Source organism: Rhipicephalus sanguineus, chromosome 5, assembly GCF_013339695.2.
Source record: "Rhipicephalus sanguineus isolate Rsan-2018 chromosome 5, BIME_Rsan_1.4, whole genome shotgun sequence".
Lineage (NCBI taxonomy): Eukaryota > Metazoa > Arthropoda > Arachnida > Ixodida > Ixodidae > Rhipicephalus > Rhipicephalus sanguineus.
Window position 1 is genome coordinate 78,945,003 of NC_051180.1, and position 17,071 is coordinate 78,962,073.

A 17,071-nucleotide genomic window follows, 5' to 3' on the forward strand; every position below is an offset into this window, starting at 1 on the left:
CGCAGTACATCGCAGCTTGTCGTGAACTACAATATGATTAAACTATTTCGAGCATTGCTACACTGAGGTAGAATTCTTAGAAACTGGACATTCCAAGGTAGAACGTCCACGTTCCTATTTAGGAGCGAACTGCGTCGGCCAAAGTAACCAACTAACATCCCACGAAACATACAATTTTATTAGACAAAAAAAAAGACAATGAAATAGCTTCGATGCCCTGTACACGCAAACACTAAGCTAATTTTCAGACCGAGCAAACGATTCAGGCGCGGCCTGCCTGGAGCAACAAAACACGTTGCCATGTCCTCACATGTGGCCGGTACCCGTGGGCGGCGAGAGAAGACGAAAAAGTTGATGCAAACTTTTGAACGCTCCGCCAAGTAGGGCGGCACGGAAGAGAAAAAACGGCACGTACTATTGACCATTTCTCCAGCCATTTTGTACTTGGTGACGACCAAGTCTTGAGCGATCGTCGGCTCATCCTCTTTGTCCGCCATGTTTCTTGAAACACGATGGATCCCGTCATGCGCCGCGAGCCGAGATGGCGGGAAATGTGGTGGCCAGCAACACTAGCGATTGGGCCAAAGTTGGGCTAATTGTGCCAATAAGATGGCTGGACCGCTGTAAGGGAAAAAAAAAACATGCCTGCTAGTGCTACAAGCAGAGCCGACCTTGATAAAATCGAAGCGTTTCCCGCTCGAACAATGCGCGTACAAAAATAATAATTCAATCACCTCCAGCCGCCTCCAGCAGCTGCTACGAGCGTTTCTTTTCTCACAGACTCCATCCGGGTAACTTGAGATCTGGAGACTTTTCGTCCGCTTGCTCCTTGAAAATCCCTCTACGTCTGGGTACTACCTAGGCAACTGTTTATCCCTAAGAGACCCAGCCACTCGGCTACTTGTTGATGGCGCGTGTTAAACTTGTCTACGAATGCGAAGTGTGTGCGCGCGCGGATGGTGATCTGCGGCCGAGGTGTGTTTCTTTCCGTCCGTTCCAGTTTTTACACCCATCGAACGCTTCGAGATTGCCCCCTGCTTTAGTTAAAGGGCCTCGCAATTTCTGAAGGTGTCGATCTTGTAGACGACGAACTTTTTGCATGTGGGTACGCATTTGTACTTATAGTAGCATAGCTGAAAGAGGCGGAGCGCACGTGTTGCGTCCGGGACGCGTGTTCACAGTGAATGCGCTGCGGGCTCAGCGATACTGTCTCCCCGAGTGACAATCCACGTATGCTGGCGAAGTGAGAGTCAAGTGCGCTCCGTGAGCGACACCCTGGACGGTACTTTAGCAACTGTTAATCGTTACGTCTGGGCGTAACGCTAGACACCGCCTTTACATCGCGTTTGAGCCCTATGGGTATTAAATTTATGAACAGCGATGGCCGCCTTCTTCAGCTTGAGTAAAAGACCCAATCATGATCAAGAAATTCGATGTGGACCAGGCCCGATTGTGATCGAAAGGGGTTGTGTGACACCGGTATTATGTTTTTCACCGCTTGTTTGAAAAGGCTGAGTGAGGAAATCGGTGTCATATTCTCAAAACGCTGCCTAATGCATCCAGCAAAGCTGCTATTGCCGTGGCAGTGAAATCATGCCAGCTAGACATGTATTCAAATGTGCATGGTCATTCTTTTAGAACTGACCTGTTTCATTGGGCTGTAGTTTTCCTGCAAATTATTCGATTTTAATGCAGCTTACAGTCAAAGATTCAGGAAGGATGAAAATTTACTGGCTCGTCCCATTTTTTTATGCGCAATGCAAAAGAAAAAGAATAAGTAAGAAATAGGGAAAAGTGCGAAAAAACTCTGAATGTCGTGCTGCATGCCACACACAACTCGTAAAGGTTTGTAAAAGTTATAAATCACTTGCCCTACCGCAGGTGTTGAAATGACCACCCTGCATGATCACACACTTTTTGATGCATTTATTAGCATGCATAAATTTTAATGGACAAGTGGCATCGGTATTGCAAATTATTTGACACCATGATGCTGTCACCACATGCTCTAACTAGGACTTTTATATTTTTCATATTAGTGTAACATAAAAGTTGCCCATGCAGACTTGCAGGGAGTACTGAAAAACCCAAACGACATTACAGACAAGCACAAGCAAGGTTTGGGGCTTTGCGTAGGCAGAGTTGCTTTGGGGAACGCAACATATAAATCTGCAAGAATTGGGCACAAACCCAACAGCCAGTATCAAGCATGCTCTTTACCTTTCCAGTGAGTTCGTAAAAACTTGCTTCGCAATAGGTAAGCAGATATCAACACATCACAAAATGGAGTAGAAGTTTTGTTTTATCTGTTACTGCAGGCCTTGAGCCCAGAACAGCAGGGCAAATGAACAGAAGTAGTTATATATGATACTTAAGTTCCTGTGTAGTAACACCCTATTTCAAGTATCATGAATTGCCAACTCACCCAATCAGCCATTCTGTTAGGTATATGTGGATGTGTGTGCATGTGTGTTGTGTGTGTATAAATAAGTAATGAACATGGAAAAAAAATAGTTGGTTTAATAAACACATGAAGCACAAGACTAACGAATACACAATAAGAATAAACAATGATCAATAAAAACATTCACATGCACCAACATCATAAACAAATGTACGACATGGAACCATACAGGTGTATTACAGTTCAAGATTCATAGTTCTCATTCTCTTTGCGGACTGGTGGTAGTTCGTCCCAGTCATTTGATCGTTGAAAAAAAAAAAGTGTTTAAATGTCTTAGTGATCTCATTCATCTGATAGCTACAGGGTATAGATATGTAAAATGCAGCGATCATAGGCTAGTGAGTGCAATCCTTGCCCCCAGTTTGAAGAACACACACAAAAAAATAACCACTAATGCATAGGCCAACCCAGGTATAGCCAGGAAAAAAACAGAATACTTTAGAATTCCCCTAGAAAACAAATACGACACCTTAGAACAAGAAGAAACAAAAGACATAGAGGAAACCACAACTAGACCGATTTCTGAATCTGTAGTCGAAGTTGGAGGTAAAGCATCAATGCAAGAAGTAAGCAACATCTCTTGAACCACAAAAGACTGGATAAAGAAAACAGATAAGTGGGTGGGCATAGATAAATAGAATTTGCTTAGCTATTAAAGCTATCAATAAATATAAGCCCAGTGACATATGGAATTATGATATCAAAGAGCAGTGAAAAAGGTGATGACATCGAAACAGCTACCAGGCAACTCTATAGGAAAGACCGAAATGCATGCAGTGAAAGATAAGCATGGCAATATTAATGGTAAACTGAATGAGTGCATCACTTGTTACACCACTAAAACAAGATAATTTATGAGCTCGTGGCAATTTCTATTCAGGCCACATGGTTTTGAGAACACTGAAGAACTTATAGTTTTTGGTGCAAAGTTAAAAAAAGCAATTTGTACCATTCTTTTCCCTCTTAATAACATACTGCCATGAAACCAAGGTGAGTAAAAGTCCTTGATTACTTTATCAATAAAAACTGATTCAGTGTTTCAGATTAGCAAGCCTTTAATGTTGAAGTAAGGCCCGTATTTTGAAATGCTCCTTGCCTCAGCGAGGAGGCCATAACTGCTTCAGGATGCCTTGCCATGTATTCTATAACGCTTCTTACCAAGGTTCCCTCATTGAGGCCTTCCTTGGTGCTCTCTTGAGTTAAGGTAGCACTAGGGCAACCTTCGTGCCTCCTTACCTCGCACTAAAAGGGTGCTTCTCTGAAGTACTTTGTCAGTGACACTGTGTCCGATCTTTTTTTTTTTTTTGATCGATTCCTTGTACTTCTGCACGAGCTCTGTAATTATATCCTTCACATTGCCGATCAAAAATTGCTTGTCGGGCATGTTTTTTAATGTGCGGCTGAACAGCGGCCAAAATTTTTCATTAAGGTGGTGCAGCACGAAGAGGACAGGGTACACAGAGACGACGAAGATGGAATGCTTACTGCCAACTCATGCTTTGCACCTCAAAGGGTTAAACATTCTTTAGCGAGACCCGTATTACACCTTTGAATGCGTACCACCCTGCGTTTGTGACATCATATACTACGTCCTACCTTCCCGTGCAGGCAGTCAAAAACAAATTGTGATCCTCCTGCACACAAATCGTTATTGCATTCACCGCTGTCGGGTTCCCAAAAGCTGTCGAAGCTCACTGAAGTGTCAAATGAAAAAGAACCACATGTCCTGCATGGTTTCCTACTTCTCATTCGGGCTGGCTATCACAGGAAAATATTAGCAACTGTCTTAAAACGGGTGAAATTCAGTGAAAACAGCTCTCAATAGCACAAAATAAACTTCATACCAGTAAGCACACATAAAGTGAGAACAGCTAAGATGCAAGCATTTATGACAAGAGAAATCAACAAGAAAGGAGACATGGTGAGAAAAAAATTTCCACACTCCATTAACATTGGTCCTTGCCTTATTAACTGAAACGTCATGCTTCCTTGTTTAGAGGGTACAGGTATATGTGGCTTTGTTGGTAGGTGGGCAGCTGCAATTTGAAAACAACTACATTTTTCCACTTGTGTGAATGTAAAAAAAATGCTGAAAGTACACGGTAAACCATTCATGTGTGTCACTTTGTGAACCATTAAAGCAGCATATGCAGAATCGGCAACAGACAGGCAGGTACACTCTTGCGACAGAGCATCGCAAAAGCAAAGGTCAAGGGATGAAGCAACACAATAGTCAAAGGTCACAGGTTCTCAGTCAGGAAACAAACCAAACAACACAAGTGACATTTCCATTTCTGTTGTTTTGATGTCAAGTACAAGAGCAACACATGAAAAAAAAAACTAATTTCAGTATAACAAAGGAGCAAGCATTTGCAGCTACAAATGTTGGTTGTGTGCATCTGCTCTAGTCTGCAAATGGCAGTTGTAGGTAGAAGAAACTGCAGTAGCAATTGAAGGGGTGCATTCGTGGAATGGTGAAAGTTCCAGTGCTGGGCTGAACTGAACCAAATGAATTAAGTATCCCATGCCTATAGAAGTGTGTCACCCATCTAGAAGCTAAATGTACCATCTAATCTAATAATGGTGCATTTAACTTCACATTTTGCATTAAGCCAGTTATAAAGTCTCATGACCAAAGGAAAACTTGTCTTAAAAAGGTGCACCTTTACCAACCACCAACTGTAGAAACAAAGTTGCAGGTGCATTCACACCACTGATACACCCGTGCGACAACATGAATGAAAGCAGTCATGCTGCTTCTCAAAACATTTCGCTTCTCTTTATTTACTCACCATGTAGACGTATCCTTGTCATTGTATGTCCAAATATTGAACACTAGCAATGTGATGTAACCGGCAGTTGCAATTATTTCTTATTACCACCTGACGTCTAAGGATCCTGCTCGGCTCATTTTTTATAGAAGCATGGACACTTTCATTACTTTGAGTGCACGTGCCCTAGTTTTTTAGCATCAACTATATTAAAACTCAATCACATGCGCGGGCAGAATAGCTATTGCAAGTAATACCGGTGACACGCAGGCACTTTTGATCGCAGTCAAGGTTGACCCGGACCGGATTTCTTGATCGCGATCATCAATCATTGCTGCTGCTCGGTCCAGACTAATCCGGATCGAGTTTGACGCAGACATCAGTCAAATCGCGATCTAGGAGCCAGATATCGATGCGCAGATCGCAATTAAACAATTAAAAATGACCGTGTAGGTACACCTGATCCGGATCGAGCCCAATCCCGATCGGTCGTGATCGCGATCAATTGCCCGTGTGAAACCGGTATAACGATCAGCGAAGTGCTTTCGTTCATGCCAATTTCCAAAAACGCACAATATTCTCAGCTACACTGATAATGACAAAGAAAACTCATCTCGAGGCGTTCGACGGGATTAAAGACAAGGACGGACGGTAAGTGACAGCGCGACTATGGTGGCTACAATAGCGCGACAGGGCTACATGGGATCATACTAGAACACTGTAGATCCGAGGCATTGGTAGATCATACACACCCGGCGAGCACGGACGCGCCGTCCGCCACCAACGTCAACAACAAAAACCTCGCGCGCCAACCCGCAAACGACGAGCAGCAAAGCTCTCCTAGGGATAAAAAGAGCATTGCACGTGTTCCTAGGTAGTACCCAGACATAGGGAGATCTTTAAGAAGCAAACGGGGAAAATATCCCCAGATGGCAAGTTACCCGGATGGAGTCTGTGAGAAAAGAAACGCTCGTGCAGCTGCTGACTTGACAGCTGCATACACACAAAACCCCACTCTTCCACTTTTCCTCCCAAGCCGCCAATCCGCTTCCTGTCTGTTGTGTTTTGGTTTCCGTTTTTACTTTGTAATGCTTGCTTGGTTTCTCCGTCTGTGGTCCACCTAAGTTCCGTACGTATGCTCTCGTGCGTCTACTTTCTCCAAGTAAGTTGCTTGGTGCGTAGTGCAACTCACGTTCTGAACTTCACGCGCGTGCAACTTTTTAGACGAATGTAGAAAACAGCCTTGGACGTAGCGCGGACCCAACATCCTATCTTTCTGCGCTGCATTGACGTTACTTTCTCGTGTTTTATGGCTTTCACACCGTCCTCAACGGTGTTATCACGCAGATCGTAATAAGATACGGCTCGTAGTTCGGCCGTCCTGCGCTGAAAGTTGCGCCTCCGCCGAATCAATCAATCAATCGTAGCGCTTTTTATTGATAAAAAATAGCGGTGGTATCCTGTACACTGTTTCGTTTTGTCTTAAAGAAAAAAAAAAAAAAAAGTGTGGACTGATTTGTTGCAGGCGAATAAACCTGCCATGACGTCTATGGAGCTGAGCCGTCAGTCGCAAAGGCATTTGGCGTTCGTCTCTCTCTCCTTGGGATTCCTTGTCATTTGGACGGCGGTCCTGGCTGGTGTGCTGATATCCAAGACACTGAAGGTACTAAGATGTTTTTATATTTTAATAAGTGTGCTACAGATACAGCGGTACTGTTATCTAAGTGGCAGACAAGAGTTTCCTCTCACACAGCTGCAAGCTAATGGCTTCGATAGGAGCTGCTTCATAGCCCCATCTCCTTCTCTGCACAGGATGATGCCAGTTCCAAGGCAGCATTAGGAACACTCAAGATGCACGAGGATATCGCCAAGGTTACTTTTGCTTTGGGTCACGAAATGGGTAAGAATTCTTCTTGCTCGCTCGCTTTTAACGTCTGTGCTTCACCAATGCGGCAGTTTGGGCATGTTGATAATCCATTTTGAAGAAAGGTAAAAGCACACGGAAAACACAAACGAAAAAGGGCACACATACGCACACACACAGGTGCTGTTCTTGTGCGGACCTGTATGCAAGGACATTTGGTTCCAAATAATGGTCGTAGTTTTTTATTCAAAATTATTTCTTCAGTTCTAGATCAACCCTTACCAAACATTCCTTTTACACTCAACAACATCCCCTTCAAGCACAAATCATGATGAACTGTTGAAGTATGGATCGAATTTCCAACTATTTATTACAAAGTACTGGACACTTGGATGCAAGAAAGTTAAGGCGCTAGGATGTTGCTTTACACATACTCTAGTGAGCCATGATACTTGCGGAGTAAATGAATGGCTATCTATTATGCAGCTGCTCATAGTTTGTATTTGTGTAGACTGAATTGAATCACCGAATTTAAGTACTTGCCATGTTACTTGTTGGGTCATGGCATTCCAAGAAATGAAAGAATTATTTTTGAAAGAATCATTGGTGTCATTAGTGGAATGTCGGAAATTTTGTTAAAAGTGGTAGTGCTTCTACAAAGGTGAATATTTTAAGCTAAATTTAGTACAAATTAATCACAAGGGGATTCAGTTCACCCTGAACTCATTGATCATGACTGTTTCCTTGCTGTCACTAGTCGCAACTGGCAAAAAAAGAAATTTCGTACACAAATGCATACACGGCGCCTAAAGAGGGTATGAGTAACCACTTACACTCGATTACAAGTAGTTCAGTCAGTCAAGTTGAGTCTCTTTCCTGCAGGACGGCTGACTTATGGTACATTTCCGATTCTCGTTTTTCTAGTGTCCACAGTAGACTGGCTACTCTCGGACAGTTCTCCGGGAGAGTCGAGCGCCGACCAGCGTGCCTTGGCCTTGACTTGGCAGGTCACCGATGACGTGCTTGCATCCGCATCGTCGGACCCCGGTACAACAGCCCGCTTGGTCGTTTTCCGCCAGACGGTCAGACGGAACTTCACTTCGCCTCTGGACACCTCTTCCTTTTACCTTTCCCTATGCAACACCCTCCTACATCGGCACTTGTTTCCTAGCTCACCAGACGAACCGTCCGCAACCCTGGCGCATGCGCTCTTCGTTCGAGGCATGTCCCTGAGGATGGGCCAACTAGCACTGGGCACGGTTTACGTCCGCTCGGCGGCAGACGTCAACGTCACGGAGTACGCCGGCCTGGGTGCGGTCAGCCAAGAGTTACTTGAAACCGCCTTTCACCTTGGACCACGCGCTCGCGCACGCTGGGCCCAACTGCAGGAAAGGAGGCCCACGACTGGCATTGGACGACGTGGCCGAGGATATGGCGGGAGGCGGAACCCGGAAAGCCAAGCTCGCTCCGGCGTTTCTGGAAGAAGTGAAGCAGCAGCTGGCACTGCTGCTGATGGCCCGCGAAGTCCTGGGAAACAGCTTGCAGGCGTGGGCCCAACGTGGGGAGCGGGGGTCGCGCGCGGCTCTGGCGTTCCACAGCTCCATAGCCGGAGTGGCGTTGGTGGCAGTTCTGCTCTGCCTCATTGTCGTAGGCTGCTTGCTCAGAGATCTCGGCGCACGCGAATGCAAACCAGACCTGGCTCCCATCATAGTGCCGCCGGAAAAGTCGCACTGCTATATGTAATGTTGGCTGAAGGCTGGCTTAATCGCACATGCAGTACACAACCTTCACTTGTTGGTCTAAGCAGCTAGGTGGAGATGAGAAAAGCTTGCACATTGCACCGCCTTTGAAGTTTTTAAGTTGACCTTGACATAAATGGTAGTCGGGTCAGCGTAACACTTAAAGGTGGCAACTGTTTTGTAACAATAGATGATATACTTTCTTGCGCGCGTTTTCTCATAAAAGATGAGAACTTGACCTGAGAAGCAAACAGTAGCAGTGACTCCTGTCCAAACCCATTGAAGCATGTCCAGGCTTTCCTGTTAGCATTTGTTCTGTAGAACCCGCAAACTTATAATGGTCTCCCAAGCTGCTGGTGAACCTAAGAGCTGCAAATAGCATGTGAAAGTTCTCCATTGATTCATTTTTCTGGCAAAATGTTCACAACTTGCTTGAGCTGGGGCATAAAGCTGTCCTTTTTAAAGTTATTTGGAGCCAGCAAACAGGACCTTCAGTTGATGTACAGTAATTAGTTTACACATTTTTAATCATTCTTAAAACACATTCTTTGCCAGTACGGACACCTTAATTTTTGCGCGCTTCTGAGCTATAGTGTAGTTAGTGCGCACTTCAAGGTCACAAAACAGATTTGTAATCTTCAAATACATCTTGGATACCGATTGAAAGAGGAATTGTAGTCGTGCCTTTATCGTCAGCTGCACTTCTTTCAAGTCTGACTTTCTTTGAAGGTACAGCAGCCAAAATACTCTGGCATATGACATTGCTTGATCTTAAGTAAGAAGTCATTTTAAATGTATTAATTCATTTCATTGTTCACAGCAGCTGGGGGAGGCAAAAGGTTTCAAGGCCACATCAAATGCAAATAGGCCTTGCTGTGAAGCTGACTAAACGCACATTTCGAGCACAGCCTTCTTCTTTGTTTTGTAGTTGTCGGTGAATTCACGTCAACTAGATGCAAGCGAAGGATCATGATTATCGCACTCAGACTTGCCCTCTTTTTGACACCACATATCGCGTGTTACTAGTATGAGCAGCACAATTTTTATTCACATTCCATCGTATGTACCCTTTATACACTGTGAAGAGTTTCTCAACTGATGACTGTATTTGGAAGCCTCCACGAACTTGAGGTCACAAATTACAAATGCCTCCTCAAACACACGGGTTGCAGGTATATACATTTGCACAATAACCGAAGTTAGTGTAATGTAAGGATCGATTTCGCTGATTTCGTTTCGTGGTTATCATTCGCTGCTTGTAATTGGCTAATCCCAGTGGCGGCAAAGTGCAGACTGGGCCGTAAATGAAGCATGACTTGAAAAAGCATTGTAATAGAATCGTTTTATCATTCTGGCCCTGGCTCCTTTGTTTTTGTTTTTTTAATGTGCAACAACCCTCGCGACTGCATGTCTACAAATGCCGTATAACATATGCATGAATCTCTTTACACGCATCGTCAGTGACTTGTATTTTGTATAATACCTGTAGTCATTCTCTCTTTTTACTCTCTCACTCGCTATTTATTAACCTTTTTGCCTGTCATTTTGTTCGGGTGAAAAGTTGCCACACTGTACTTAACTGTGATTGTGAAGAAGCGTTTTGGAAGTTTCCAACCCTCATATCAATGTTGTTATACCACTATACCTGTTACTTGCACCAACTATTTATTGCCACGTCTGAGAGTGACTTTTATAATGTTGCACACTGCCTAAAAGCAAGGTAGCAACAGCGTCCACTGCCCACTGAAGTGCCTAGAAGTTTAGCATAACACGTATTGTCTCGCAAGTTGTTTACGCAGGAAGCACTTCACAAATGCAGTGTTTTAGTGCCCATGGCCATGTAATACTTTAGTGTGTCGTAAGTTATCTTGACACGAGATGTGATCACGAGAAGATGTAGCACTGCTATTTTTTAATGTTACATCGCGGTGCATGTTTGATGGAAGGCCTCAATTGCTTGTTTAGTAGCAGGCCCTTTTCATAAGGAGAATGCTTCCATTTCTTTTCTTCTTTTCATGAATGTCCACTGTATTTTGTGTGTTGGGCCAAAGGGCAAAAATAAACAGCATTTACATTTGTCTGTCTTGCGTCTCATGTGTAGGTGCCTTGGGAAGACTTGTGCACTACATACCCCTAGGATCTGTGCACTTGTCTGATCATATAGATCAACGTATTGTACTCTTGAACGTAGGGCGCTTTTCTAAGGATCATGCACCCCTATAACAACAATAGTTGCCAAGAATCTTGCAATAGCGTAATGGAGCCCTTGAGACGAATATATTACCTTTTATGATGTATCACCCTGGGCATCCACCAGAGGTCAAGTCTTCAAGAAATCCTTGCCAGGTAGGAGAGTACACGTAGTGAAGTAAAGCTTTGCAGGTACAATACTTTATGGACCAAGCACACTGTGTAAAAGAAAAAACGGTTTATGGTCTGGTCACATTTTAAATTTAAAGGGTGTGCTACAGCAATGTTCTACACCTCTTGGGCAAATTGTGTCATTGAGAATAAATTTTTGAAAAGTTCTGAATGGTGCCAGTATTAAACTTGCCGTACTTATGAGGAAAAACTACAATTTAAAAATTAACCCCATCTGTACCACGGGCAGGCTGTGCTTATTCACATATTTCTAATTTTTTTGTATAAATGGTTAAGCATGGGTTTGATGACATTTCTCATGCCCAGGTGCAGCACCAGGACTTATTCCTGGGAACAGCTGCAATGATAAAGGCCCTTCAGGAAGGCACAGGCACCTCTGAGGGCACTAGCTACAAGATTAGCTTTTAGACACTTGAAAGGAGGAACAGGCAAGAATTTCAGCAGGGCAGCCATGCATCCGGGCCCTTTCAGATTCAAGCAACCCCTACAGATCATCATTTCAAGTCTTCAAGCTTAAATTCCACAAATAATGATAGAACTTGCATTTTCACTTGGCGGTCAGCAGCCCAAAGCCTTTAGTTTGACACTTGTTAAGAGAGGGGAATACCTGCGTAAATACAGCATCACCGATTTAGATGCACATGAGCCCAGTGAGCAGTCTTACAGTTGTCAGTGCAAATAATGGTGCTTTAGACATGTACTAACATGATGTGTGGCACGCTCCAATAAATGGTGTATACAGCCGCTCCTCATTTGCTTTATTCCTCAGTATTATTAATGTGGTTTGTGCACACTTTAGCTTCACTAAGAAGCTTGCAGAAAAAAAATTGGTTAAGCTTGCACTAAGTCGCGCATGGTTAACGCTCTGCGGTCCGAAACTCTTTCCCACCTTCCGTCCGTTCTGGTCCGAAAGTAAGAGACTCAAAGCTCAAGTAAAAGTAGTTTACTCTTTTAAAGATGACGCATAATGTTGTGAGAAAATGCGCGCGTGAATCAACCGCGAGAGATCTTGTCCAGCAGTGTGTGACCACGGACCGCTGTGGCCGTGTTGCGCTGTCGGGCAGGGGCGAACAACGGTCCGCAAAGGGTCAACAAAGCGAAGCTGGTCAATTTGAAGTTTGACATGATTTTGCTAGGTCTTACTTGGCCTTGCTCAGGGTTTAAAGTCTGGTTCATTGGAAGAGGGGAGGGCCCTCATAGGGCAGCATACACATACAATAGAATGAGTGGATTACGTGCTATTTCCTATGAAAGTCAGTTTCATCACAACTCTCACAGCCACAGAAGTGTTTGTGACAGTCACAGTGTAGTCAGCCAACTGTCTCTAGAATTGAACAAATGCTTGTGAATACTACACAAATAAATATATTATTCTGAGTGTATTTCAGGTATTCATTCTTTATTCAATTTTGCTGATCCAGTCAAGCACTAAAAAAATGGCATTTTGAAAACAATTTTTCAAAAATAACTCTGGATATAAAGGGTTAATGGTATATGCACTCGAAGTAATAACTCTACGACGCAAAATATTAGTTGACTCTCTGCATTCAGAACTATGCACAACAACAGTACATTTTACTTTCATGCCTACCTGCCTAAAAAAGTAGGCAACATGCATGTGTCTTTGGCATTACACTGGACTTTTAATGTATAACCAAATGAATGAAAAATTGACAGGCAACCTAAAGAGACCAAGATGAACATTCCCTAATTCAAGAGCAGGTAGCTTCACACTCGGGTGCCTGGTGAAACAATATGATGCGCTAAGAAGCTTAGTCGAACAGGGTGGTGACCCGTCGTGTGCAATGTCTCAAAGAGATGCATTCAGCAGTACGACCGTGCCTGTTTTTCCTGTTTTGGTGATGCCTCATCAATCGAATAATCACGATTCAATCATGATTTCCCCGCACAAGGCACTACTGCGAAAAAAATCAGCTCCAGCACTTGTCGAATGGCTGCCGCAGTGAATAAGTTGAGTTGCCAAGGAGGAGCCGAGCCCCTCCTTAAAAATTGGAGGGGGGCCCAGGCCCCCCCTTCCCCCGACTTTAAGCCCTGGCCTTGCTAGGTCTCAATTGGCTTAGTGGTGTCAAGCCTGAAGGAAGAGCACAGCTGGATGGCCTTCCTGGTTTCTCTTTATTTTTTTCTTTCTTCTCTTTCTTGTACGGATATCTTTTTTGTATCTGTTTCTTTCTCTTTGTGGACCTTTATATTTTTATGTCTTTCTTCCCCTTCTTTTTCTCTTTTTCTTTGTTTCTCTCTTTATATTTTGCTGTTTCTCTCTTTCTGTCTATGTTTTTCTGTCTTTTTATCTTTTTGCCTGTATTCCCTTCATTTCTCTTTATTTTTCTCTTCCTCCTTCTTTCTATCACTCTTTCTTTCTATTTCCTATCCCTATTTTTTCTCTGTCTATGTTTTCCTGTCTTTTTATATTTTTATGCCTTTATTCCATTTATTTCTCTCTATTAAGCTCTTCCTCTTTCTTTCGTTCTCTCTCTCTCTCTTTTTCATGTGTTCATTTGACACTCGCACCTGCTGTGCACGGTAGTGGGGCTTGCCCAATTCCTGTGGCGCATACCCACCTGAGGAGTTTTGCACGACAGAGCACAAGTTACCTATAGCTTGAACAGCTTCACCGTAAAGAGATGAAGAGAGCCCGTGCCGGTTCATGATGATGATAGTTTTTTATGACTGCAGCACTAGTTACCGACACCTTAAACAGTTTCGCTGTTATAACTCGCAGGGTCCCTGATGCATCCGCCTAAGACAACTCGAAGGTGAAAGCCACATTCTTCTTAGTTTTTTTTTTTTCCTCAATCAATTCTATCGATCGTGCCCACCCTCTCCCCTGCCCCAAAGCTTTCTGCACCTCACATCGTGTTGCACTAACTCAGGATCCGCTCACGTTTGACCAAGCGACGGCGTCGTGATTACATCGTCATATGTCATGATGAAATCACAAATATTGGCAACCTGCGATGTCGTGATGACATCATCCAACTTTTTGGTACCACTCTTGTTGTCGACGCCAATGGTCACTTTTCCTGCTTAATGAGGCAAAGGCTTTCACCTTAATGACGAAGAAACTTTAGAAGCAGTTAAGAACTGTACAGCATGTGATAGAGTGAAAAATGACAGGCGTAACACTAAAAAACTGGAAGACAGCTGGGCAGATCAAAGACCAAACGGATGGCAGGTCATGTCACGAGGGCAGGTAACCGATGGTCAGTAGAGTGACAGAATGGATACCAAGAGATAGAAGGCGTGGCCAAGAATGGCGGGGGGTTAAGTGATGCGACGAAATTAAGAAATTTGTGAACATAATATGGTACCTGCTCACACAGGACAGGGTTGGTTGGAGATAACTGGGAGAGGCCTTTGTCCTGCAGTGGACACAAGGTCGATGATGATAATGAATCGCCATCCTTTTCTTGCTCCCCGCTTGGTCCTTCTCACAGCTGAAGTTGAAAAACTGAAGCAAACATTTTAATATCTGTTGGCAGGCCCGCGAAGCGGCGACTAGGCAAGTCCTGGACATCCAGATGTGGAAGACCTGAGCCCGGGCCATCAAATTGCAGGACAGGACGATAAAAGTTTTACCAACCAATCCAGCAGTAGGATTCTCCTTCTCTGTGCAAGCACAGGCTAAAAGTTCTTCCAAAAGCGACAAATTAACCCATGAATGAAGGTAAGCTGCTCGTTTTCTAAAGCAACAATACAAGTATGCATTTTGTTTACACTTCAAATTATAAGAATGAAAAATGGAAAAATAAACAATCTTTTTCTTTTGTAAAAGAAAGTGTTTTTACTTTGCACTGTTTTAAATTAAAAAAAATATTGACTGCCATTTGAAGAATCTTTATGGGTATTTAGGGTCTCGTTTCAGATGTGAATTTGTCATGTGCTTCCGCTATGAGTACTTACATATCTGGTAAGGCTTCTGTAACTAAACTCAAAAGAAGACACTAAAAGAGGAGTACAAAGTTAACTTAACATGACTTTATTTATGGGCAGGCATGATAGAAGGCAAGGGCAAAAAAAAAAAAATGTTTAGAAGGGCCTTCCACGACCCTCGTCGTCGCCTCCTCCAGACTTTGGTGCTTTGATCGTCTCGTCCACCGAGAGGACGAGGCAGGCTGCTTCGTTCGCCGCTACCAGGGCGTTAATCTTCACAACAGCCGGCTCCCAGACACAGGCCTTGAGGTTATCCACGACGTCACCTTGCAGGATGTCAACGCCTGCCCAAATTTCGCCGGCGGCAGTGTCGCTGTCGCAGCTTGTTCAGCAGAGTGGTAGCATCGAGGCCAGCGTTGTCGCAGAGCTGTCTCGGAATCACCTCCAGCGCCTTGGCAACGGCAGCTACCAGAAGTTGCTCCTTGCCAGCCACAGAACGCGAGTAGTCCCTCAGATGCTTGGACAGCTCCATCTCAATGGCACCGCCCCCTGCCACAACGGCGTCATTTTTAGTGCGCGGCGGACAATCATGATGGCGTCGTGCAGAGATCTCTCAGTTTCGTCAATGAACTGCTCGGCGCCGCCACGGAGGATGATGGTGACGGTACGCGTCTGAGGGCAGCCCGTGAAGAGGTTGTAACGTTCACCGCCGATCTGGATCTCCTCTAGCAAAGCGCAGCTGCCGAGGTTGGACTCCTCCAAGTCAAACACGGTTGACAAGATGGCGCCTCCGCACGCCTTAGCCGTCCGCCGCAGGTCTTCGTCCGTCACGCGGCCCGCGCAGAACATGTCCCTGTCGGCGAAGAACTGCGTGGCCACATCGCCGATGGGCAACTTGGAGAGGACGACCCGCGCCCCGCTCTCATGGATCTTGCGCAGCTTTTCGTACAGCACTTCCCACTCGGCGTCCACGACGTTCTGGTACTCGCGCACGCTCTGCACGCGCACTTCGGCGTTGTCGCGCTCGGCCTTTAGTTCGAGCTCGACGTTGAGGAGTGCGATCTTCGGGTTTTCGTACTTCTTGGGCTGCATTTCGAAACCGGCGTACGAGAAGGTCTTCTTGAAGGCGACGCCCGAAACGAGCATCGAGTCCTCGAGCGCGCCTCCCTGCACTTTCTTGATGCCGATCATATTGAGTGGCAGCAGTTCGTCCAACTGCATGACGGCGTCTACGACCATGCGAGCGAAGAACTCCTTCTGGCCGGCGATCAGCTTGGAGCTGAGCGTCGTCATGGCGCAGCGCTCGAGCAGTTCGCGCTGTTCTTTACCCTTCTGAACGGTAACGGCGATCTCGCGAATCTTGGCCACCGCCAGCTCGGCCGCTTTACGCAAGCTGCGAATGATTACCTGCGGATGGATGCCTTCTTCGACGTAAGGCTTGCACTGCTTGAGGAACTCGCTCGCCAGGAGTACGAACCGTGGTCGTGCCGTCGCCCACTTCGGCGTCTTGGGACTTGGCGATGTCCGTCAGCGTCTTGGCGGCCGGGTGAACAATGTCGAGCTGCTTCATGATGGTCGCACCGTCGTTGGAAATGGTCGTCTTTCCGGAACTGTCCACAATGAGCTTGTCCATCCCACGCGGACCGAGCGTAGTCCTAACGGCGTCGGCTATCGCTTGACAGGCATTGATGTTGCTGACTACCTGCGGCTTCCCCTGGGAATTCTCGGTGCCCTCTTTGAGCAGAATGATCGGTGCCTGCATCATCTTTCTGCGTTGTAAGTAAGGGTTCGGTGAGCCCTTGACTGAAAATGAATGAGCCGGTGGTAGGCGCGTCAAAAAATCACGCTGCCGGGAACAAAACGTGAGATCTGCGCATGCGCGAGCGCTCTTCGAGCCGGCGGCCGCTACCTGCAACGTAGGCTTGCTCTTTCGGGCCTTTCGGCACAATTTTAACCAAAT

The 17,071-nt window shown here is 45.2% G+C and overlaps 2 protein-coding genes and 1 pseudogene across 2 annotated transcripts in view; 1 reads left to right on the forward strand and 2 right to left on the reverse strand.

Annotated features, from left to right (window-relative positions):
* The window catches only part of LOC119393829 (proliferation-associated protein 2G4), a 41,039-nt gene extending 40,421 nt beyond the window's left edge, over positions 1 to 618 (reverse strand). The window contains exon 1 of the mRNA XM_037661010.2: positions 416 to 618. Coding sequence (XP_037516938.1) covers positions 416 to 497 — 82 coding nt within the window. The 5' untranslated portion in view covers positions 498 to 618. The remainder of the gene's footprint in view (positions 1 to 415) is intronic.
* A 5,774-nt stretch (positions 619 to 6,392) lies between these two features.
* LOC119393830 (uncharacterized) lies at positions 6,393 to 10,916 on the forward strand (annotated as a pseudogene).
* A 4,278-nt stretch (positions 10,917 to 15,194) lies between these two features.
* On the reverse strand, positions 15,195 to 17,023 carry LOC119393824 (T-complex protein 1 subunit eta-like). Its single transcript, XM_037661003.2, is given in 4 exon segments — positions 15,195 to 15,477; positions 15,479 to 15,678; positions 15,681 to 16,584; positions 16,586 to 17,023. Coding segments are annotated over 4 exon segments (1,605 nt in total). The 5' UTR covers positions 16,877 to 17,023; the 3' UTR covers positions 15,195 to 15,267.
* Positions 17,024 to 17,071: the final 48 nt, after the last annotated feature.